This window comes from Cladophialophora bantiana (assembly GCF_000835475.1).
Source record: "Cladophialophora bantiana CBS 173.52 unplaced genomic scaffold supercont1.4, whole genome shotgun sequence".
Lineage (NCBI taxonomy): Eukaryota > Fungi > Ascomycota > Eurotiomycetes > Chaetothyriales > Herpotrichiellaceae > Cladophialophora > Cladophialophora bantiana.
Genome location: NW_015971578.1, coordinates 1601129 through 1624897, shown reverse-complemented (window position 1 = coordinate 1624897; position 23769 = coordinate 1601129). Strand labels below are relative to the sequence as shown.

The window sequence follows — 23769 nt, the reverse complement described above, 5'->3', positions numbered from 1 at the left end:
GGGTGATTGAGCAATTGGCGCTGACGAAGTCTCTGGCCGGACTGCGCGCTCAGAAGCGGGACCTGGCCAGAGTCTCATGAAATTGGTAAATGGACATATCGTGTGTATATGTGCAAGTAGTGACCGTTGAGCCTCCATCGCGTCCGCCTGCAGGCGGCACCGGCAATCCCACACCCAAGACACATGTAGAAATATCCATGATTGCACGAGCAACAGTCTAGCCTTTCGGGTCAGCAGCGTACTTTGTCACCAAGACTGGGGCATTGATTTTTCTTACGCAGGTAGACAGTGCCGAGTGCGCCGTGGCAGCTCCCACAAAATACCATCGTGTTGGGCGCCAAGTCTTCGATTCTGTGGTGACAGTTACCTTGATCACGCACTTGGCAGTATTGAACGAGTTGATGTTGAGCATTGTCGCAGTGTGCCCCTTGTCCATGGACGCATCGCGAACATATGGAAAATTGACCGCCCCAGCATTCACGACACCCTGGTAGAGAAAAACCAGATCAGTTAGTACGTGCCCGTCGATCACCACCTCGAGAGGGGAGACAATGTGATACTAACTGTAATACCGCTCGTTCTGCTTGACCGGCAGATAGCAGTTGTTACAACAAATTGTGTCGATTCGCGCATTAAATCGATAGAGATTCGGGTTGGCATTTCGCGCGGCCTGTAGAAGAGCCAATTCTTTGTTCACTCTGTCACAGTGTTGCCGCCAAAACGCCCATCGATTCTGGTCTTGTTGATTCCGTGACTGATGGCTCATGGCCGTGAGTTTACGATCGAGGATCTCGAGCTGTTCGGACTGGCGGCACTCAATCTGTGCCGCCTCCTCCATGACACGATCCATGTTTTGCAGCTGTGTTTGGTAGATGGCAATGTCCTCTTCTTGTGCCGCCTGGATCTGGTGTTCGCTCTGGCGGCGTTGTTCGTTCTCTAGTGTCAGGCGCCGTTGGAGGTCCTCAGCGATGTATGCTTCGAATTGTTCAATGCATTCCTGCTTCTGACGCTCGTGCTCTGTCCGGACTCTTTCGATGTCTTCCGCCGCGCAAGCTCTTTGTTCTGAAGGTACAATTGATGGCTCGATAGGAGCCTCGGAGCGTGAAGGCCGAGACCTGCTGTGGGCTATGATATCGAGAACTAACGACAGGCATCCTTGTCTGGTGTCTGGGATCCGCCGGATCTGAGCACCCTGTCGGACCATGGAGCCCCAGAACTTATCCGTGCTCACCAGTTCTTCTTCTCTCTTCTCCCCTATTTGTTGAATGTTTGCCGTCCCACTCAAGCAGCTCCAAAACGTGGTTGCTAGGACGAGATTCTGCAGGGAACCTTTGAATAAGTCGGAGAACATGAGCAAATTTGTATGAGCGCTCCGCGGGAATCGTGGCTGGATGATTTGATGAAAGTAGAATATGAATGTTTCGTTGCCTTGGGGATAATATGGCGACTTGAGGAGTTGTAGTGCATGTTGGAAGATGTTCATATTTGATGAATAGTCATCGTTGAGGCCTGGAGTGTCGATAACGGTGCACGCCCAGTCCCTCAGGCTGGTTTCATAGATGGAGATATGATCTGTACCTGCGTCTCGTTCAGATTCTTCTTTCTATTCATAATACTACTAATGGGCAAGCTGTTGAAGGGCGATTACCTGATTCGAGGCCGTGAGAAACTCGGATGGATGGGTCACCGGTCAACAATCTGGCAAATGTACTTTTACCCGACCCTGTCTCGCCGAGAAGCAGAACAACAAATATTTGGTCCATGGCAAGGACTTCTTTCCAAGCATCAAGTTGCCTCACGAGATCGAGTGGTTATCGAGCACTTTGAATTGCACATTGAGCTCGCTCGTTATGGGCGAGAGAAAGTATGCTAAGGCACATAGACTACCCATACACTGTACGATAAAACTATGCAAGGTAGATCGTATTGCTTGGTGCTCGCCGGATGCTGGCCCTCCCCGAGGACTTCCTTCTGGCGGTGCGCCAAAAACCTGGGCAAAAGAGCACCCTCAACTGCAGCGGAAATATGTCGAAGTAGGGGCCATTTTATGTGGAGCAAGTATTAACGATCAGGCGACCAATCACAAGTTGCTGTCATTCTATGCCTACCCGCCAAGACTGAGCGCTTTGCCATTTTCGCAAGCCCGGCAGGTGTTACAAGGCTGGGCAACCAGGGGGTGGATCAACGCATGTGATACAGATCAACGTAAAATTGAATACGGGCAGTAAACCTCGCATGCAGCTGGCCACGGACCTTTTCTAAGGCGTACCACTCACTCGTATAGCCCTTTCCTTCTGGCAAGGGCGCTTGCTTCCCAATATATCGCTCTATCAGGGGAGAGACCTGCTCAAAGTTTTGGCATTTTTCAGCCCTTGTATGCACGGGTCGTCCAATCAGTCGCCATACCCTTCATTTGGCCCGATATTGCAGGACTTGGAAGGTTTCATTATCTCGAGTCTCACTGTGCAACCTGTTCCCAGTAGGAAACACGTCTGAGATGCGGGGCTCAAAGCCAACCTCGAATACTTGGAAAATGGTCAGTGTGAGGCTGAATCTCTCATGTTCCTGCCACAACCGGAACAATAAATAGGCTCAGTGACTGCTGAATTTGTGAGTCTGCAACCTTCTCCCCTTTGAAACTTGCATCGGGATGGTGACCATGGCGAAGCTCAAATCGACTGATGACGAAGCAGTGCGAGACCACGAGGAGTTGGCCAACTCGCTACGACTGCCTCCTGTAAAGGATGAGTCTGAGTCTGATGACGAAGCTAATGACGAGATCAACAGCTCGTCAAATGGAAAAGGGTAACTTTATGCACCTTCACAGCATCAACCTTCCAATATCGCTAATCTCTTGTCAGGATGGAAGAAGTCTGGATCGCTGTCATGGGAGTCACTGGTGCCGGCAAAAGCTCATTTATCCAGCTTTGCACTGGCAAACCACCGGAAGAACTTAAGATTGGACATGGCCTGGAGAGCTGTACGTGCCATAGAGCATCACCGATGAGCCATCGGAGACTAAGTGTGTACAGGCACTACGGTGGTACAGGAGTACAGTTTCATTTGCAAGGATAAAGGGGACAACGCCAGCATCCTAGTCCACTTGATAGACACACCAGGCTTCGATGACACAAACAAGAACGATGCCGAGGTCCTCAGAGATATTGCAAACTGGCTGAACACAACGTATCAAAACAAAATTCTCCTCAGCGGCGTTCTTTATTTACACAGGATCAGCGATCCAAAGATGCAAGGCTCGGCTAGACGAAATCTCTTGATGTTCATGCAGCTCTGTGGGCCTCATTGCTATCAGAACGTCATGCTGGTGACTACAATGTGGTCCATCGTGTCGAATAGAACAGGTGAGGAGAGAGAAAGGGAGCTCGTTGAGAAGTTTTGGGGTACCGTAAGTTTCAGCCTTCCCTGAGTGTATGATGTTTATTACTGAACATCTCGACCTTTTACATGGCGATGATCGGCACTAATCATGGGCTTACGCAGATGAAGAAGCAAGGAAGTTTGGTGCGTCGGCACGAAGGGAACAAGACGTCAGCATTATCAATTCTCGGTGATCTTATCGACAGACGTGAAAAGATTATATTGCAAATCCAACAAGAAATGGTCGAAAACAAAAAGGATCTCAATGAAACAGCAGCCGGACAGCAGCTCGACCAAGACCTTCTCCGAGAGAAGGCCAAGCACAAGAAGGAGATGAGAGAGCTGAAGCAACAGATGGACCAAGCCATCAAGAGCCACGATGAAGTAGCAAAAGCATACATTGCCGACATGCAGAAGGATCTACAAGGTAAAATTGAGGAAGGAGAGAGAGCTAGAGAATCGATCCGGCGGGATTTTGAGAAGCTACAAAAGGAGCGCGAGGAAGAGATGAACAAGATGAAGAACAGGATCAATGACCAGGTCAAGCAGCTCGAAGAAAGCTCGAAAAGGCACAGTGAACTGCAGGCGAAGCTCGACGCGGGTCAGGGCAGCCCTATGCTTAACAAGCAAATGAAAGACTACGAGCAGAAGATTCACTCCTTGGAGATGAAGATAGAGACACAAACGAAGATGATGGAACGACGAAAAGGAGGTAAGTCTCTTTGTAAGGGTTCAGCACTCAGTCTCGGCCGAATCTGACTTTTTGAACTAGGGGTCAGTGCTGAAGTCGGTGAGTGGAGCAAAAGGTTGAAGTATCTTTTTATGACTACCGCTGATTGATTACGAATAGGGAAAATTATCTTTGGGGCGCTTTTGCCCTGGCCCATTAGTGTGGGATATCAATTGGCAAATCTGAGCAAAGGTCATGACCGACAGTGATGTCTGCAGGAATCGAAGGTAATAGCCAGCAAAATCAAAGTACACGCTGGCCTACACGGAGAGCTTTGTCACGGTAGTAAAGCAATTGAAGATAATGAACTGGGAGCGCAGTCAGAGAAGCGAATTTCAGAAGTATGCTGTCTCAAGCAGCAACCACGTCTTATCAATACACCTCTACATCAACGAGACCTTATTCAATTTTCCTTAGCTCTGTGTTATCCTCTCTCTGGAGAAGCCAACATGAAAGCCTCAAGCTTATCCAATAGCTGAATAACCAAATAAAGCTGTCGACCTTTGGTTCGACACCTACCTCCTTCCCTAGGGGTACGTCCCTTCTGGGCTAAGCAACTTCTCAAGGTGTATAGCAGCCATTTGACAGTATGCTAAGACATCTATGCCGGGTGTGGCCGTAGGACTGCTGAAGTGACAAGCATCTCCAGCGTCACTTCTCCGGTATACAACTACAATAACGCCCAGAAAATGGATTTCTTTTTTGAATGTACTTGAGTGAATCTGGGGAGTGGCTGGATAACCATCAGCGATGGAACGGACTATATAACTCAATGTGTAATAGAATACTGTCGCTAAGCCTCCCTTCTTTTCGTGGGAGGAAAGGGTACCCTCAGCGGTATAGAAAAATTAAACACAGCATTCGATTCTCAGAGGCCTCAGAAATGGGCCGTATTTACTGTGATTAATTATAGGTTCTAGTTTGGTTTAGTGGCAGGAAGACGGTGAGCCAAGAGCAGGTGGTTTTAAAAGTGGCCCAGTCCGGGGGAGATCACACAGTGAGGTGTGAGCAGTTTGTTCTCTGCTTGTGCTGCCAAGTGTGCAATGTCTCAACTGCTGTCACCCTTGACCGATCCAGTTGCCCTGGGCAATCCGAAAGGTTCCCGCGAGATCACCGGATTCGCAGGACAGGTGTTCTGCCGCGCCCTGGCAACGCCCCCGTTTCCAATGCTCCCCGGCAGAACTGGTGCATCGGCGAGCTAAAGCCGATGTCGCAGGGTGGATGGGACTTTGGGTTTACTCTGAATTAATGTTTCCCGAAGGGACAGCAAAAATATAGACGATCGTTGGATGGGAGTTCAAAACAGGCTTGACACATCGGCTAGATACATCCGCCGCCTTGACCACCCCATATTTCCCCGACTCCATGCATCGTGGATCCCCCTGACATATACTTGGTAGGCTCTGCTCATGTCGGATGCAGGACTTTTGGAACTGCTTACCAGGTAGGTGCAAAAGCAACCATGGGTTCAATCGACATTCCGAAACAATATACGGTCAAAGACCTATATATCGGCCAAATAGCGAGACCTGTTAAAATCATTGTCATCGGAGCTGGAATATCAGGAATAGCGTTCGCATACAAGGCCAAGGAACTCGAGCAGGTTGAGTATGTAATATATGAAAAGAACGCAGATGTGGGTGGGACGTGGCTAGAGTCGCGATATCCGGGTTGCTCTTGTGACATCCCGGCCCATTCATACAGCTATCCTTGGGTGGGAAACCCAACCTGGTCCAAATTGTGAGTGAGCAGAAAAGTCGTTGATGCATTTGACTAATAATTCCCGACAGCTATGCTGGCGCAGAGGAGATCTGGAAATTCTATCGTGACAGAGCTGAAGAATACGGTGTTTATGAGCATGCAAAATTCAACCATCTCGTGGTTGGGGCAGAGTGGAACGAAGGCTACGGAAAGTGGACAATCAAAGTGGAGGATCTCGAGACTGGCAAGGTAACCGAGGACTCAGCAGACGTTGTTATCAACTGTTGCGGAGCGTTGAAGTAAGTTCCACGGCGTGGCTCTCTCCTGCGACCGTGGACCACCTAACACTACAAGCAGCAAATGGAAATGGCCCGATATTCCTGGACTTCACTCATTCAAGGGAATACTCGTCCACACTGCCCGGTATCCCCAGGACCTTGATCTCAAAGACAAGAGGGTTGCGGTTATTGGCGCCGGTTCGTCTGCCATTCAGGTAGTCCCCACCATCCAACCAAGTAAGCAAACGATCCTCTGGCTCTTGATATGTGGACGGCAACTGAGGCAAGATGACATAGTTGTGAAATCTCTCATCAGTTTTACCCGGTCTCCGACCTGGATTGCACCTCAGTTTGCAGGTCAAATGGCCTCCGACGGACGTGCCACAACGTATACCGAAGAAGAGAAGCAAAAGTTCCTCGAGGATCCAGAACACCTACGGAAGTATCGTCAAGAAATTGATCACCTCATAAATGCTAGGTTTCCCAATTTCTACAAAAATTCTCCTGCTCAAAAGGCCGCGCGGGAGATTGTAGAAAAGCAAATGAGGGAAAGACTTGCAAAAATGGATCCAGAGCTTCGCGAGAAGCTCATTCCGGATTTCGAGGTGGGCTGTCGACGGTGAGCAGGTTTAACCGGTCTCATACCGCTGGCTGCGTGCTTACGACGAACTGTACAGGGTAACCCCTGGGGAGGGCTACCTCGAAGCCCTGCAGGAGGACAATGTTGAAGTTGTCACAACGAAGATTCGAGAGATCAACCCAGAGGGCCTAGTGACTGTCGATGGTAAGGTACATGCAGTCGACGTGGTCATTGCTGCTACAGGCTATGACACATCCTACATTCCTCCATTCCCACTCATCGGAAGACATGGCGTAGATCTCAGAGAACGCTGGTCAAAGACTGGGGCTGAGGCGTACTTCACTTGTGCCGTCCCGGACATGCCAAACTACTTTAGTGAGTCGCCATCTTTTTGCTTTGATTTCCTTCTAAGCTGACCTTGACAATAGTGGTTGTTGGGCCAAACACGCCAATCTCGAACGGATCTCTGATGCCATCCATCGAGGCCCAAATTGAATTCGCCTTGAGCTTTGTGAAGAAGATTCAATGCCAAGGGGTGAAGTCTGTTGTGGTGAGCCGGGAAGCAACAACCGAGTTCAATGACCACAAAGACGCAGTGATGGAGCTTTTGACGTTTTCTGGAAATTGCAACAGCTGGTATGAGTTTAACGATCTCTTCTCCAGTGGACGTCCGGCATTAGAAACACCGTTCTAACTGTTTTTTTCGCGTGCAGGTATAAATGTGGAACAAGCAATGGGAGGATCATTGGACCATGGCCAGGCTCTGTCAATCACTTCCTGGAGTCTGTTAGAGAGCCGCGGTTGCAAGACTTCGAGTTCACTTACAGCAGCCCCAACCGCTTCGAGTACCTCGGAAGCGGTCTCTCCTTGCGCGAGCACAGGAAAGAGCCTTTAGGCTGGTATATCAGGGCATAGGTTCAGCTTTAAATGTTGATGGCTCCAGCCGGTTTAGCGGCTTCGGTTTATCCTGATCGCGGCTATAAAACATTCTGTTATGGCGAATACTTCATTGAAGTACAATAACTTGTCCCTAGTCTCCACTAGCAGCTTAGACCCAGCAGATCAACCTACTCGTAGATATTATGAGAGCTTCCTTGGGGAATACTTCAAATTAGCGTCCTCACTGCTGTTGAGACTCGAGGAGGTTTGATTTGGACTGGTACTTAGCTCCGAGTTCTCCGTGCTTGTAAACCGAGATGGTTGACCCGAACCCAGAACATCGAAAACTCCCTCGTCCATTCTATGAGCATAGTCTGAACGTGAGCCTTACCTGTTTAAAGACGCTCACAGATTGTGTAAAAGCACCAGTCGTTGTGATTCTGTGTAGTGACAGCCTTCCAAATCAGGTTAGGTGGACGGAGCATTCAGGGATATCTTGGCGCTGACCCTCCTGTATTTACACGCAGACAATGCGACGCGAGCAATACTCTTAGGCAAAACATCATACGGTCTCATTATCTGAGCGAGATGGCGCTGTCGGGTCGGATCCCGAAGTCGTGAAGGGTCCTACCTATACCCTAACTTTGAGAAGATCAACACCGTGGCTGAGATCATCGGCTTGTTGGATCCGAAGACCACAATCACAATTTCCCGCGCCATCGCTTGATCAACCCGGCTCTGCCTCTCGCAATGTCATTCGCGGTGCCATTCCGGTTTATACGCTATGCAGTCGGAAGTGCAGAGGAGAATTCAGCTTCCTGACCCCTGGCCGCAGTTGGGTCAAGTTTGCGCAACATCCACAAGGGTCTTTCGGCATGGTAGAGTTCATCCACACATGTTCGTTCGACCCTATAGACATCGAGTCTAGTAAAAGTTCCGACACCACTTGCCGGCATATATGCGATGAAAACAAGAAGATTAATAACAGTACCCAGGATAATCTGAAAGTGAGTCTGCTGCATTTTGATCTTACAACACAGCTAAGCTTCAAGGTGAATCTCAATCTCTATGGCGCACATCTTCGAGTTAGCGAAGACTCTGTCGCCATCTCTCAACTACGACAAGGGATTAAAGGCCAGCGACCAAGTCAAGTTTCCCGCGACTGAGGTGTTCAGAGGATTCAACAGTCCTTCCCGCATCGAAGGAGACGTGGAGAACCTCGAAGTCACTGGACAGATTCCACCAGACATCGATGGGACCTTTTTTCGAATCCAACCCGACCATCGATTCCCGCCCATTTACGAGTCTGACATCCACTTCAACGGAGACGGCAATGTAACAGCGATACGTATCTGCAACGGCCGTGCGCACTTTAAGCAGCGCTACGTGCACACCGATCGATTCATACAGGAAAGCCAACACGGAAAAGCTCTGTTTGGAAAGTATCGCAATCCGTATACAGACAATGAAGCGGTAAAGGGTGTGATTCGAACCGCTGCCAACACTAATGTCTTCTTCTGGAGGGGGATGTTGCTGGCCACGAAAGAAGATGGCCCTCCTTATGCCATGGAGCCATCCACCCTGGAGACCATTGGAAGGTATGATTTCGAAGGCCAGGTGCTAAGCCCAACGTTTACGGCGCATCCCAAGTTCGACCCGAAGACGGGGGAGATGGTTTGTTACGGATATGAGGTAAATTACAATCACTAACTCTTTTTGAGACGAGCGTGTTTTGAATCGTATATTATACAGGCTGGTGGAGACGGAAATGACGGATCATGCGATATAGTGGTGTACACCATTGATGCTAACGGCGTGAAAACGGAGGAATGTTGGTACAAAGCTCCTTTCTGCGGCATTATTCATGATTGTGGAATCAGTGACAACTGGATCGTGTTGCCAATGACACCACTTAAATGTGACCCTGAGCTATTGAAGCAATGTGGCAATCACTGGGCGTGGGATCCAAATGAGGACCAGTTGTATGGCTTGGCCCCGCGAAGAGGAGGCAAACCAACGGACATCAAGTGGTTTCGATCGAAGAACGGTAAGCCATACCAGGAAACTTTTTCCTGAAGAGATTTGGCCCTGATACAATCACGCAGCATTCCAAGGCCACACCGTAGGCTGCTACGAGACCTCGGATGGCAAAGTCGTATTCGACCTGACGGTCGCTGATGGCAATGTCTTTTTTTTCTGGCCACCTGTCGATACACCCGCAGGAACCGTGGCTGTGCGCAATAAAGTACGGAACAAAACAACGCGCTGGATTTTTGACCCGGGGATGGCAGGGCCAAACTACTGGATTGAGCCTGTGGAAGAGATCGATGCGTACTCGGGCGAGTTCTCTCGCATCGACGATCGCTTCGTGACCATGGAATACAACCACTACTGGCAAGCTGTGATTGACAACGCCAAGCCGTACGACTTTGCGAAATGTGGCTCCCCCGCGGGTGGGCTCTTCAACACCCTGGGGCACTTCACCTGGGACAAGTCGATCACCGAGACATTCTGGGCCGGACCGTGTGCGACGTTCCAAGAACCAGCTTTCATTGCGCGAACGAATTCGACACGCGAAGGAGACGGCTACGTGGTGGCGCTGCTCAATCATCTTGACGTTCTCAGGAACGACGTGTGTGTCTTTGACGCGCAGAATATCAAACAGGGCCCAGTGGCCGTGATTCATCTGCCCTTCAAACTCCGCCTGGGCCTGCACGGGAACTTCGTGGAGGAAAGAGAGGTCCGAGCATGGAGAGACAAAAGGGACCAAGAATTGGGGGCGGTGGAGCCAGCGCAGTCACCTTTGCCATGGCAAAAAGATATGGTAGGGATGAATGATGTCGGCGATCCGAATGGCCATAGCTGACTATAGCTTTTCTTTAAATATATCAAAACAATTCTACCGTGAGAATAAACCACTGTGTAATCTGAGAATTCCAAGTGTGCATTATAGTCCCTCTTCCCTGGAGCCTGTGCAGACCTGCTAAACAAGAGGATTACATTTCGTTGCTTCTTTTCCGAGGAACCATACAATGTGCGTAGAAAGCATTCATACAGGCATTTCCCCACCTTCGACAAAACCAAAATGCGTGTGGATGATCGAAATTCTTTACACCTCATCTTCTTCTACCGCCCCGCCCGTGCATGAACTACACCGGGGGCATGCCGAACATGGAGATAGGGGCTGTTGAAGTCGTATCGTCGAACACACCCAGCAAGTCTGAATGACAATCAAGGTCAAACATTTCATAGGCGCTAAATTGAGAGCCACTGATGTCACTAGTATATGGTAATTCATCAATCCAGAGTCCCCCATTGGAAAATGGTAAAAACATCAGAGTGTAGGTGTGGACTTACAAGTCAAAGAAATCAAGCGACTCTTCCAGGGCTTGAGAGGGTGGCGGCGGAGGGGAAGTCTGCATCGTTATGCTGGCGTCGACGCTGCTGGCCCTTTGATCGTTTTGGGGAGGCATTTGTTCTGTAGCAAGTGTCTGGTGTGAGTATGTCAGAATGGGTGCCGGATTGTCCAGGGCACCGCTCTCTTGGACCCGTGCTTCTAAATCGGGCAAGACTTTGCCACACCAACCCACTTGATCCATGCTCTTGAGAGTTTCCAGACAAAACCTGATGATCTGTTGATGCTCGGCGCTGCCTAGTTTCTGGAATGCAAGTATCAGGATCCACATCACCTCTCCGATGGAGTGACAGTCAAAGAGGGTCATGCTCGACAAGACGTCGGCCTCTTTCATGTGCTTCAGGACTTCCACAGCCCTCTCGGCTGCCTGGATGCACCTGGCACTCAACTCCTCATAGCATTTTCGTTTCGCGGGCACCGTGATCTGGGAAGGCTTCGCGACCAGGAACAGCAGGAAAGGCCGCGTGATGAAGATGACCGAGATCCAGTACCGCAGGTGTAGCACTGCGACCGCTCGTCGATGTTGGGGCGGAAGAGAAGACTTCCAGTGGAGATATGAAGGGACGCCCTCCAACCACCTCCGCTGACGGGCTAAACTGTTGAACACGCGGCTTATCGGTAACCGGCCGCCAGCTTGTGCCGGTTCAAGGAAGCAGTCGTAACTGATCTTCTTTCTCACCTTCACCAGGCTCACAAACAGAGCCTGATAACCCAGAGGCATATTGGGGCCCGGGTCTAACACCTATTATCGCAACCGTGAGCAATTCATTTGTGAACATAGGCCCAGCTGCCCTTTAACCTACCTGTTCAGACGCTGGTGGGATATTCATGAAAATCGCCTCGTCAACGATCGCGCACGGATAGCCCAGACGAATTGAGATTTCATGGTCCAGGGTGTAGATTGTCCACCATAACCGTCTGCATCTCTCCCTTTCGATCAGATCCTTTGTCCTCGAGCACATGTCTCTATGCAGTCCGAGTGAGAAAGCAATCTTGACCGCCGCTCCCACGTTGAGGTATGCAGCCATACTGTAACACGAGCCATGCATTGCTAAGCCCTATATGCGACTCAGGTTAGATCATACCCGACCCGTGTATTTCCAATAGGGTATCCACTCACCAACAGTCCGAAAGCCTTGATGGTCTCGAGATCGGCTTCGTCCGCAGCGGCGGATGACTGGCCCTTTGCCATGGCGAGATAATCTGCTGTCTGCTTGCAATCCTGAGGTGTTGTTGCCGTGCCAAATCCTACAGCATATTTACCCGATCGCATACTCCCTAGAGCAAATATTGAATATAGCGAACACAGCCACGATGCTGTTGCTGTCGTCCCCCGATCATTCAAGGTAGCCTCAAGGAGCGGATAAAATTGTTCGGGCGAGTAGAACCAGTACAGGCAATGGATATGCTCAAAGAAGCGTGTCACATAGTGTATACAGAGCTGGCGACACGGGAAGTAGATCTCTGCAGCAGTCCGGGCGGTGCTTGTGCTCTCTGGCGTCAAGGGCGGTAGCAACCCTGTTTTCAATGGTGATACGACCTTCGGGTCCAGATGGATTGAGGAGCTCGCGCATGCCATTCGAGCAGCATGGTTCCAACGAATCGACGACTCTGCGCCAACGTAACCTTCCAAATCGTGAGCGACGTACTGTCTTTTCAGGGCCCGACCGCGGATGGCGATACGCACGATATTTGCCAAGGGAATCCAGGATCATGGATCCCAAGTCTTCTTGCAGGAGTGGATGTTCATCCCTCTCCACAACCTCTTGGATCTCGCCAGCAGCAGGCTGAGGATCATCAGCCCCATTACGTTCAACTTCTGTTGAAGGTGTCTCTGTTACAAGGGGTTTGGAGCGCATTTCCGCATTGGCCAGGACTCTCTGGATGTTTTCCACTGTCAAGTCAGGCAGCTCCTCTTCCGACACGAAGCGGCGAAGCAGTTTGATGGAATGATCGAAGACATCGCTGGAAACCCTATAAAATGGCCGTTTCCTACCGTTCGGATTGAACTCGCACGGTATATTCAGTGTCTTGCAGTATTGACAACTCTCTCCAACTGTTCGTTCACAGCGTGTTTTGTTAGATCATCAGACAATGGTACCTAGTCAAGTGCTGCATTTGGACGTACCGCTACCCACACACTTGTTTCGATGTCAGCATGGCGTCCACACATGCATATCTCCTGGCAGGCAAAAGTCTCTCTCACCCGTGTTTTACGCGCCTTGCAGGTATTGCAGCTCTGGCGCGCCCGCTTTCTAGGTCGGTCATTTGGAAGTGGGAGCCCTCTCTCCGAATGCTCTAATCTCTCAGCGTCTCCTGGGCGCATCTCTAATATTGCCGCTAAGTTAACTCAAGCTGTCCAAGAAGGATACAACATGCCGGAGGGATATATGACGAGTCTAGGAGCAGGAGCAAAAAGCCGAACCACGTCCCCAAGTTTATCTTCCCCTCTCGATCCCCGGATTTCCGCTTCGGCAACGTGCATCCGACACTTGTCCAAAATGCCCAAAACCCAGACCTCGGCTCTAACTAGAGGCTTTTCGCGACCTTTGCCTCGAAAATCAAACGCAACGGTTTCACGCCCACTGTGAAATGATCCAGAGTCCCTTCCAGCAGCGCCCTGCCATCCTCACCAGGCGCGAACTTGACACCCTCGAAGGCGTGGATGAAATAGGTGATCAAGTCGCGCATCTCCATAATCGCTAGGGCTCTCCCAATGCACCCGTTCATTCCTGTTGTTATTTCGTCAACCATTTTCATGGTGTCTCGGATTCAGGCATATCCTTACCAATATTCCATGTCAAGAAAGCTTCAGGGTTCTTGATCAACTCCGGTTTCGAATACCAGCGCTCTGGAATAAACTCGTCTGCCAAGACATAGTTGAGCTCGTCGTGCTGCATTGCATATGGCGGAAGGACGACGGTGGTTCCTCCGGGGATAGAGACCTCGTTGATGGTAATACCTTCTGGCGGAGTAACGCGTGGAAAGCCAGAAGGAATAGCCGGGTGCAGACGTAGGGCTTCGTGGATTACTCCGTTGAGATGGTGGGCCTTGGACACGTCCTTTGAATCCAAATGGGGCTTGCCTCTCAGCAACGGCTCCAGCTCACTACGCAGCTTCTGCACTTGTTTTGGATCTTTGGCCAAATAATGGAAGAGAAAAGTCAGCGTTGCAGCTGTCGTATCAGAGCCGCCTACGATGGTAAGTCTGGTGTCGCCACGCAACCACTGATAGTCGATATCTCTCTTCTCAGTGCGGTCATAAACATCCACAAGATGCGACAGAATCTGAGGACAAGGTCAGCCCTTACATTACGCGGCGTGGAGGGGGCCGCACATCATTCCTGGCTGACGTTTTTTGCGTCCTCTCTTTAACCTGCGATCCAACAAAGTCCAACCAAGCCCTCGCACCGTGCCCTGCGCGAGGCAGTCTGTGTAGGATCGGCGCAAGCCAGGGGACAGGCGTTGTTGGGCCGACGTCTGCCATGCTGGTCTCGAGAAGCTCGGGGATCCAGCGATTTGTCGGCGAAGTCATCATGTGGAACTCTTTTCCAAGGCCGAGGTCACCCATGACATCGAATGCTTCGAATCGTCAGCAAATAGACGGGGCTCTCGACTGACGCGCCAGCCTTACCAAAGTATTTGAACCACTGAGAAACGTCGACTGGTCTTCCTGCCAGGCGCTTCATCTGCCTTACAAACTCCTCGCAGTGCACGACCACTCTTTCTTCATAGTCTCGCAACGCCGAGGGAGAAAACGCCTTTGAGAAGACTTTCCTGCGAGCATCGTGCACAGTTTTGCTTCGAACGGTATGTAAGTTCACTAGTGGCAGAGATCGATCGTACCATGGGCTCTTGATACACTTTGATTCGTTGCTCAGAACGATCGGTATTGCCGCTGGATCGTTGATGGACAAGTTACCGGGACCTTTCAGTCTTCTCATGAGCAATAATGTTCCTCCTGAATTTCAGCTACCTCTCCACTTACCTGTCCGGACAATCGGCCCATATCGCTCATGTAACTTCTGAATAACCAGATAATTGTCGGAATTCCGAATCAGATACGAGTGATAGAGATTCGACAATCGTGCCCAGTACGGGCCTGGGAACCTTCGTAATGGGTGGAAAAGGCCGCGGTACAGCCCTATGCTGAGGTAAAGGCCAGCAAAATAACAAGTGCTGAGGACAATTGTCGTGATGACCGTGAAGATCAGTCGATAATGCGTCAACTGGAAGACCACAACGGCAAGCAGACCAATTGCTGCAAGTGCTCGGGGAATCCATAGATGTGCATTTTTGTGATGCTCGCCGCGGATAAAATATAGGAGATGAGTCAAGACCCCAGCAGCGGCAGCAAGTGCACACGAAGCTGACAAGCATTTCATTCTTCCTGGGAGTGGCGTGTTGTCTTTTGCTGCAGGAGGGTTGTTGGAATGAAATTGCCCTCCTGTGCGGAGTCAAAACATCTTTCTTTACATCTGGTGATGCTTAGGGCCACCATATCCTCGTGGCATTTTGAGGTCATTTGTCCGGCTTCGGCAGCATGCAGGGCCTTGACAGTAACGGGATTCCGATAAACGACAGACAGGCTGACAGTGCGGGCCTATACAGCCGCGTAAGTCATGGTGGATGTCTATCAATTAATACGGATATATCGATCCGAGACAGGGCAAGAGTCAAGACAGTCGTCAGCATGTGGCCCTCACAATCGAAGCTTGAGACGCCTATGGACCGGAACGGAATTTCTTGAGGGAATCCGGTCAAGTGGAGTCGCACTGACTCACTGACGCGATTATTAGTACACCAGAGGCATATCCCACCTGGGTTAGTTCGATGGTCGTCCTTCAAATGCAAGGGGAGGATCGAGCCCCGGGTGAGAGTCGGTAAGACGCCTGGCCAGTCCGTTGAATGGGAAAAGATGGTGGTCTACTATTCTTCAAACGTTCATATCCCTCAACTCTGTTGGGAAGCGATAGCATGGGGAACCCCTCGAGCTATCGGTTCAAAAAGCGCTAGAAGCATTTCAGATGGACTCTTCTGGTGAACATCAGTTGGAGGTACCACGGTTATTGCAAAGGGCGAGTGTTCAAGACCATATTCTTCAATGATAGCGTAGGATAGCTCTATGTCGACTAACAGTCTAAAACATGAGGACGGGTTGATTCCATCCATCAATCGGTTTTCCAATTGTCAGGTCCTTCATAGCAACGACAACATCTCCACCATTCTTCAAGCCATTTGTGACCATACCACCATTAACCATCTCCAGATCCTTCTTTCCTCTATAAGTCTGAGGCCAAATCCCTTGCTTCCCAGGGCTCAAAATTCCATTGGGATCCAAAGCATCTTTAATTCGCTCATTCAACTTCATCAGGCTGCCGCCGTTGAAGTCGTACTGTTCGGCAACGAGATCCATGTAGTCGATATGAGCCCTATATTCACTGAACCCCTGCTGCCGAGCGAGGTAAACTAATTCAACAAACAGCTGCTGTGCATTCTGCCGCTCGGCGTGCGACTGTCTGTCGAAGTAGATCATGTCAATCATCGTCAGATGACGAGCGTATAGGTGTAGACCTCCGAAGTAGTCAAAGCCGTATTTGGCACAAAGGGACTTGGCGGCATAGTAGAAGGAAAGGGCTGTCTTGCCGTCGGGAGGCAAGACGGGGGAGAAAGAGATATGTCCGCTGGTGGAAGTTAGTAGGTCTCCAATAATTGGAGGCGGATGAGGGTTAGGGAGGTGTTAGCCGGGAATAGTGGATTGCATACCCATCGTTGCCACGATATTCGACAGCTTTCAAGGCCATCATACTGGGGGTTCCAGTCTCAACTGTCCGCTCTTCGTGTGGAAGATCCTCCGGGCTTAAGAAGGTTCTCCCTTCCGAAGGATAGAATGCCCTGCCGGTGAGTTTTGCGCCAGGAAGGTTGTCAAAGACCTCTTGACATCTTTTGTAGTTTGGTTCAATGATCTCTTTCGGTCCATAAAGTGCAAACCTTGCAGACCAATATCCGATTCCCAACTCGTGCTGTATCTCCTTCAGCCTCGCATCCGGAATTGCATCGTTACCTTGGTAAAATTTTTCGCGGCCTCCACGTTTGACAATTTCTCTTGGGATATTCCCTATCAGAGGGTGATTCTGAATCGCATCGCGAAGTAACAGGCCGCGGAAAGCGTCGATCATAGGCGCCAGCCCTTCTTCATCCGCAATGTCTACCCGACATGCCATGAAGCCCTGAGGGCTGGGCGAGGCCCAGAGGCTAAGCTTCGTGACTATACCAAAGTTGCTTTGGCTGAACATTGATTCGTACGTGGGTCCGTAACCGCCTCGAAAAAGAGGCCAGCAGGGTGATTCATTCAGCGCGCCCGCGCCTGTTCGGACAAGCGTTCCATCTGCGAGAAGAACCTCGATTCCGCAGATCTGATTCGAATGGTCACCTGGTGCTTATAAGCAACAAACCCAATGTCATCCTCTGGGTTCCTGCATTACCGGCCGGCGTATATCCCCATCCTCTATCCAAGGCGTTGCCGACAATAGAACCCCAGCCCAGGGCAGGGACAGAACACCAAATAGTTTTCTTCTGATCTTGGATGGCTCTGTAGATATCGAAAAAAGTTACTCCGGGCTCAACCGTGTAATACGAGTACTTGTCATTAATCTCGATGATTTTCCGCATTCGCTGGAGGTCAAGTATCATCGAACCCTGCATATTGATCCATCAGACCGACGACACCTGAGTCCCCTGACAGATATGCGGCTTACTCTGACTCTGGCTGCAGGGCCGCCGTAACCCAAATTCTTTCCTCTAGAGACTGTCCACAGTGGAATTTGGTGCTTGTTGCAGATTCTCAGGATAGCCTGGATTTCTTCAACCGTCACAGGAAGAAGAGTGGCCGCGCTCCCTCGCCTCTCCTGCTCATCATGCTCTTCTGCATATGGATCAACGTAGCGGATGCGTTGCTCATGGCCCACTAATACGCCATCGTTCCCAAGGATGGTTCTGAACTCTGCGAGTACGGACATCCATGTGGTGAAGTCGAGGGAGGGGGGTAGGATCTCAATAGTTGGCGTTCGTTCGGCGGTCCTTTTCCAAGTGTCAAGAACGGCATTAGCCATGTCATTCTGCCTTTGCTCCAAGGCCAGTGCGAACGGTTGTTGGGCCGCCATCGTGAACTAGTAATAGTCCAACAAAACCTCGGTGAGTCTGCAGAGCTTTCATTCTTCAACCGCTTGTTTATCAACGCTGGATGATATGCATACAAACAGAGGAATATACTGCCACGTCCTATCAAATCTCGGTCTGTCGGAAAGGGATGTTGAACTCGCTTCCGATGGCTTGGTTTGCTTCTTGGACCATCGCTTCAATGTTTCCGAGATCCAATTAGATTCGCCGGGTATCTCGGCCATGGGGTGCGCCTTCGGGATCATGAATCCCAGTCCAGCAGTGCAGTGAGAATTTGGCTTCTATCTCCACGTTTGTTGCAGGAATCGCCCCGTGGGGACTAGTTCCTCTTCCCCAGATTCAGCAGTCACACTACATAAAGATGGACAGCTCCCTGGTTCTTACACAAAGCAGACCAAATCACACCACAAATCCTCTGAGGCAAGTCGAGCTCCATCCGGCATCATCTTCCCGCCATGCCTCCAGCATCAGTCACCAATGTCCGAACCAGCCTTGAGGACGGAGCGGTAAGAGAGGGCGTCCGCAACACCGGCCTCCTGGCCAACTGGCGTATTTTGGCCGTGACGTTGTACATGGGCATCTCACTCTTTGAATATGGATTCGACAAAGGGGCCATTGCCGGCTTCCAGGCAATGCCAGGATTCCTCCAGGTCTTTGGGTACCAGACCGCCTCAGGGGCATGGCACATTCATGTATGAACCTCCCGTTTTAATGCATTTCCTCACTGACGAGTATTCCAGACCGGCCCTCAGCAAATCATCTCTTCGTTCATGATCCTGGGCAGCTTTGTCGGGTCCATACTGACCGGCCCTATTGGCGCCCACCTCTGCCGTCGTTACTCCCTAATAATGGGTTGCCTGCTCATGATAGTGTGCATCGTGGTCCAGGCTCTCACAACCTCGATGGGTGCGCTCTACTTCATCCGATTTTTGACAGGTGTCGCCAATGGCTTCTTGCTCAACTTTTCCATGGTCTATTTGCAAGAATCCGCCCCTCCCCACCTCCGCGGTGTCTGCTTTGGTGTTGTGACGAGCTGGATTGTTATCGGAACTACTATTGGAATGGTTCGTATTTTCCAGCCATGAATCTTTTCGAGATCTGCTAAACCGACTCGATCAGGTTATCAACAACGCGACCGCCGACTTGATGAGTCGGAAGGCCTATCAAATTCCGCTCTATATTTGCTTTGTTCCTCTAGTCATCCTTATTTTCACTCTACCCTTGCTTCCGGAGTCCCCCCGTTGGCTTCTTCACCATCACCGCCCAGAAGAAGCACTGCGCAGCTTACGCTTCTTCCGCAAGGGCGCCTACGACGAGTTGGCCTTGAACCAGGAATTCGAAGCGATGAAGGAGATTGCAGATCGAGAGGCCGAGTCCCAGAAAGACTGGCGCCTCATTTTCGAGCTCTTCCGTGGACACAATCTACGAAGGACGATTATTTGCGTCGGTGTTGGAACCGCCAACGCCGGTGTTGGCGCCATGTTTATTCTGGCCTTTGGCACTTATTTCATTAAGATGGTGAGATGACAAGCATCAAGACTTCTTTGACGCGGCTAACTGAATGGTCAGGCGGATGTTGGTGATCCTTTTAAAATGATCATCGTCACGAACTGCGTTGGTCTTACTGGACTCTTCGCAACATGGTTCGTTGTCACCCGGGTTGGAAGACGCCGGATCATCCTTGCGGGATGCATTCTTTGCACAATTTGCATGCTCGTCATGGCAGCCATATACTCTTCCCCGGCAGTGTCTAAATCAGGTGCGGGCGCAGGACTCGTGGTTCTTGTCAGCATCTATGTCTGGGCCTTCAACTTTGGCCTCGAGCCATACGTCTACCTTGTCGCCGGGGAACTCCCCGCACAGAACCTGCGTGCATATACCATGGGCCTTGCCGCAGCGACCAGCTTTGCTTTTGCGTGGCTGTGTGCTTTCACGACGCCTTACTTCATCAATCCGACGGCCTTGAACTGGGGCCCCAAATACGGATACATCTGGTTTGGGAGTGGCATCATTGTCTGCGCATTCATCTATTTCATGCTGCCAGAAGTAAGAGGCAGGACACTGGAAGAGATCGATGAAATGTTCAGGAATAGAGTCCCGACCAAGGATTTCCCGACCTATGTCTGCGTCGAGGGTGAAGAGGCCAAGAGAAGAGGCTTGGTGAAAGTCATGGGAGCAGAGAAGCCAGATGTAACCATGGTTGAAGTTGTCGACGACAGGAAGGCTTGAGGGATGTTATAGGAGCAGCGAAGCCAGATGCAGCCTCGGTTGCAGTTGCGCCTCCTTGGCCTGTGAAAAACGGTTGTTATGAATCGAAGGGCAGGCTCCGTTCCTATTGACAGAAAAAAAGAGTCACTGTAGCACCTCAGACTCAGTCTCGCCGGGTCCCACGGTTGCAATTGATATATTTCCGGATCTATCCAATGGTCCAAAGGCCCAAAGGAATCCTTGGACCTTTCAAGAGGAGAAGTCAGACGGCGCTGTTTCCAATCTGCGTTAGGCACCGGCGTTCGCATATTTGGTACCTAGTTGCCTTGTTGCCTTCCTGCCTCGGTGCCCTCCTCCACCAATCGCACCACAGAAAGTATTATATGTCATGGATGGTCGTCCTTGCCAGATGATTTCTATCCCAGGGCAAGGGCAATCATATAGACGTCGCGACATGGCTCAATCCTTCTGGGACCAAACGTGCGGAGATTCTGGAGAGTCCAAGGACCTGTGCAGGAAATGCGCTTCATTGAACTTGGAGAGGACGTTTTCCCTTTCCAAAGGACACAACACGCCTGTCACCGTGATCAGGCTGGAGAAGGGCTATTATCAACCCTCGTGTCCGCTGTGCAGATTCCTGCGCCAAATCGCGCACAATAGCCCTCAATGGCCGACGCCCATTCTGACCTTTTTGATGGCATATCGTCTGTGTACCCGCGGTGGTCCTTCGATGCTCGACTGTCCGCATCCCGATGTAGTCTTTGGGGTTGTTGGGACAGATCGAGAACTGCCGTTGGCGAGATTTCTCAACGGGGACGGGGGAAGTCTCGAAAAGCGTCCACCCATCTGCGATTCCACCTGTCACTTGCGAGATGCCGGTCTTATACTGCCCATGGACCGAAGTACTGCTGGCTCTATCCGTTTGCAGGGGCACCGGATTCATGTCAACTCGGTCGATTTTGAGGTCGTGAGCAGTTGGATAGCGACATGCAGGAGACTACACCCCCAGTGCTCGAAGCCCAGCGCCACTGCAGGAACACATCCGCAGTGGCTATTCGACTGTCACCACAGGAGACTTGTCCGCAATTATCGCAGTGTCGATTATACCGCCCTGAGCTACGTCTGGGGACCCGTTTTGACGGCTTCCTGTCCCAGCGGGATTCAGGAGAGCAACGACGATCTGACTGCGTTGCCACAAGTCGTCGAGGATGCTATTACTGTCACCAAGGCTCTCGGTTTTCGGTATCTCTGGGTTGACCGGCTCTGCATTCCGCGCAATGACAAGCTTGAGTTTCACAACGAACTGAAGAATATGGCATCGCTCTACAGGGCCGCTCAGTTGACCATCATTGCTCTGCACGGGGGTGGTGCGGCCGATGGCCTGCCTGGCATCAGCACCGTCCGTCGTGTCGAACAGCCGTGTCTTGAAATCGGGAGTTGTCGGCTAATTTCTACTATGGGCACACTAGAGTCGGCGAGGCGTCGATCGAAGTACATCACTAGAGCGTGGACGTACCAAGAAGAAGTCTCGTCACGACGGCGAGTGTACTTTACGGATCAACAACTATACTTCGAGTGCAGCGCTTCGTCGACGTGCGAGACCGTCGCCGCTGATGGCTCGCTTAAGGAGCTCTTTGCAGAGCCGACGGTCCCTCGCTTTGGCACTGGCAGACATGAGCTGGACGAGTTTGACACGGCCTGGGAGCACATTTCTCAGGTCTCACGAAGAAGTCTAACCTATGAGTCTGACAGGTTGAATGCTGTCCTTGGCCTTCTCGAAGAACCGTCAATGTTCGAAAAGGCGTCCAGTCTACGGCAAATATATGGCATGCCTATTCCCCGAGGCAGAAGATGGAGAGACGACAGGCCTTCTCCCGATGCACTGTTTGCTCTTTCACTTCTCTGGACAAGACGCCGTACTGACAATCGACAACGTTGCTTTCCGAGTTGGTCCTGGATAGGGTGGACCGGTGGGAAGGTCGTCCCAATTTCCCCAGAACAACACGCCCCGAAGGGTTCTTGGTCGAACGACGTGGAGGTGCTGCTACAGACAGGCCACACAGGAGAATCGGTGAGCTTGAGCGACCTTTCTAGATTTGCGGAGGCTACAATCGACGAGATGCCGCGGCTTCTGTTTGTCAAGAGTCGAGGTTGTCGACTTCGCAACCTAGTATTCAACCCAACATCTCCTCAATGTGTGAAGGCAACCTTCGTTTGCGGGTCGACGGAGAGATCCGTCCCCATCGACACTGAGTTGCGTGCAGACGAGCTACGATGCCTCGAAACCCGCGGCACAGTCCTTGCCTTAGATTTCGTGGACCGATCTAGGGGACATGATCTGGACCGTTCCGCTCCCTTGCTGGTTGTGGCGGCGTTAAATGGCGATGACCGGCCCGTTGAACGCATCGGAACCATCCGCTTGTCGTCAATTCTAACACTTACATACCTAGAGCGGCTGAGAATCGACGATTTTTTATCCAAATGGGAGACCGTGACGGTGCGAATAGAGTAGGATGAAAGACAGAAATTTATTGCTGTTGTCACAATCCGACACGAATTATCATTAAACAGCGACAACTTGAACGCTTCGGTGACGATTTGAGGCGGTGTCCCCCTCCAAGTATACTGCGACGGGGGGGCAAACACAGCGGGCTTGAGAGCTCAAAAGTGTCAGTGCATGAGATCATTAAACTTGTGGATTATCTATCTACCCGGGCGCGAGGTAGCCTATCTACATATACCCAGAGGCCCGAGGGATTCTTGCAAAATGAAGAGGTTGGGCAATGGGCATGCTTTCTCCCACACAAAGAAGGGCAGCAGCAGCAACGTTGACAATTGAAGCCGCGAGACGGAGACGATTTTCCAACTTGAAACTCGATCCACCTTGAATTGTTCCGGGTCTGACCCCAGGAATCAAACCTTTGCAGCACTACGGTATATGAAATAGTTGTCATGTACTCTGTAATATTTTGATATTGGGCTCCGTGCCGACAGTAATAAATGTAATGATACACTATGACCTCTCCCCCCTTCCATCCAAAAAGACTTCCAGTATATTCATTCGTGACCGTGAGCGTAACCATGAGTGCAACTATGAGTATGACGACGTATGCCCGTAATGACTATCAGTGAGCATAGAGTAGAAACCAAACATGACTGTGACCGTGACCGTGACCGTGACCGCCGCATCCTGGGTGTATGACATATGATAACCTGACTCCATCGCTCATACCTATTCAACGTTGCCTGTTTTCGTGTTTCGCGTACCATGTACCATGTATCATGTATCATGTCATATCGCACGGATCCCAAGTGTGCGACGCTTGCCATTACCATGATGAAGCCCATGACCACGACCATGACCATGACCCATGCATGCCGATCAAGACAAATAAACAAACGCTATCAAAAAAAAAAAAAAA

At 50.7% G+C, this 23769-nt stretch overlaps 8 protein-coding genes across 8 annotated transcripts; 5 read left to right on the top strand and 3 right to left on the bottom strand.

Moving 5' to 3' along the window:
* Positions 1 to 559: 559 nt before the first annotated feature.
* Z519_03360 (uncharacterized protein) lies at positions 560 to 1763 on the bottom strand (the record flags this gene model as incomplete). Its single annotated transcript, XM_016761110.1, has 2 exons — positions 560 to 1578; positions 1649 to 1763. The coding sequence occupies 2 exons, from the start codon at positions 1761 to 1763 to the stop codon at positions 560 to 562; spliced, it is 1134 nt and encodes a 377-aa protein (XP_016622960.1).
* Positions 1764 to 2659: 896 nt separating this feature from the next.
* Positions 2660 to 4218, top strand: Z519_03359 (uncharacterized protein; the record flags this gene model as incomplete). Its single annotated transcript, XM_016761109.1, has 5 exons — positions 2660 to 2805; positions 2862 to 2980; positions 3033 to 3406; positions 3502 to 4090; positions 4151 to 4218. 5 exons carry the CDS (start codon positions 2660 to 2662, stop codon positions 4216 to 4218), a joined length of 1296 nt encoding a protein of 431 aa, XP_016622959.1.
* Positions 4219 to 5570: 1352 nt separating this feature from the next.
* Positions 5571 to 7361, top strand: Z519_03358 (uncharacterized protein; the record flags this gene model as incomplete). Its single annotated transcript, XM_016761108.1, has 6 exons — positions 5571 to 5848; positions 5899 to 6108; positions 6167 to 6324; positions 6385 to 6706; positions 6765 to 7042; positions 7096 to 7361. The coding sequence occupies 6 exons, from the start codon at positions 5571 to 5573 to the stop codon at positions 7359 to 7361; spliced, it is 1512 nt and encodes a 503-aa protein (XP_016622958.1).
* Positions 7362 to 8614: 1253 nt separating this feature from the next.
* Z519_03357 (uncharacterized protein) lies at positions 8615 to 10412 on the top strand (the record flags this gene model as incomplete). The annotated part of the gene is made up of 3 exons (XM_016761107.1): positions 8615 to 9238; positions 9299 to 9593; positions 9652 to 10412. 3 exons carry the CDS (start codon positions 8615 to 8617, stop codon positions 10410 to 10412), a joined length of 1680 nt encoding a protein of 559 aa, XP_016622957.1.
* A 283-nt stretch (positions 10413 to 10695) lies between these two features.
* On the bottom strand, positions 10696 to 15345 carry Z519_03356 (uncharacterized protein; the record flags this gene model as incomplete). Its single annotated transcript, XM_016761106.1, has 11 exons — positions 10696 to 10816; positions 10904 to 11703; positions 11765 to 12019; positions 12082 to 12587; positions 12649 to 13017; positions 13090 to 13102; positions 13548 to 13693; positions 13750 to 14248; positions 14298 to 14542; positions 14595 to 14888; positions 14949 to 15345. 11 exons carry the CDS (start codon positions 15343 to 15345, stop codon positions 10696 to 10698), a joined length of 3645 nt encoding a protein of 1214 aa, XP_016622956.1.
* A 755-nt stretch (positions 15346 to 16100) lies between these two features.
* Positions 16101 to 18123, bottom strand: Z519_03355 (uncharacterized protein; the record flags this gene model as incomplete). Its single annotated transcript, XM_016761105.1, has 4 exons — positions 16101 to 16644; positions 16727 to 17393; positions 17446 to 17659; positions 17719 to 18123. The coding sequence occupies 4 exons, from the start codon at positions 18121 to 18123 to the stop codon at positions 16101 to 16103; spliced, it is 1830 nt and encodes a 609-aa protein (XP_016622955.1).
* A 471-nt stretch (positions 18124 to 18594) lies between these two features.
* On the top strand, positions 18595 to 20368 carry Z519_03354 (uncharacterized protein; the record flags this gene model as incomplete). Its single annotated transcript, XM_016761104.1, has 4 exons — positions 18595 to 18831; positions 18880 to 19203; positions 19259 to 19657; positions 19709 to 20368. The coding sequence occupies 4 exons, from the start codon at positions 18595 to 18597 to the stop codon at positions 20366 to 20368; spliced, it is 1620 nt and encodes a 539-aa protein (XP_016622954.1).
* Positions 20369 to 20801: 433 nt separating this feature from the next.
* Positions 20802 to 22859, top strand: Z519_03353 (uncharacterized protein; the record flags this gene model as incomplete). The annotated part of the gene is made up of 1 exon (XM_016761103.1): positions 20802 to 22859. The coding sequence occupies one exon, from the start codon at positions 20802 to 20804 to the stop codon at positions 22857 to 22859; it is 2058 nt and encodes a 685-aa protein (XP_016622953.1).
* Positions 22860 to 23769: the final 910 nt, after the last annotated feature.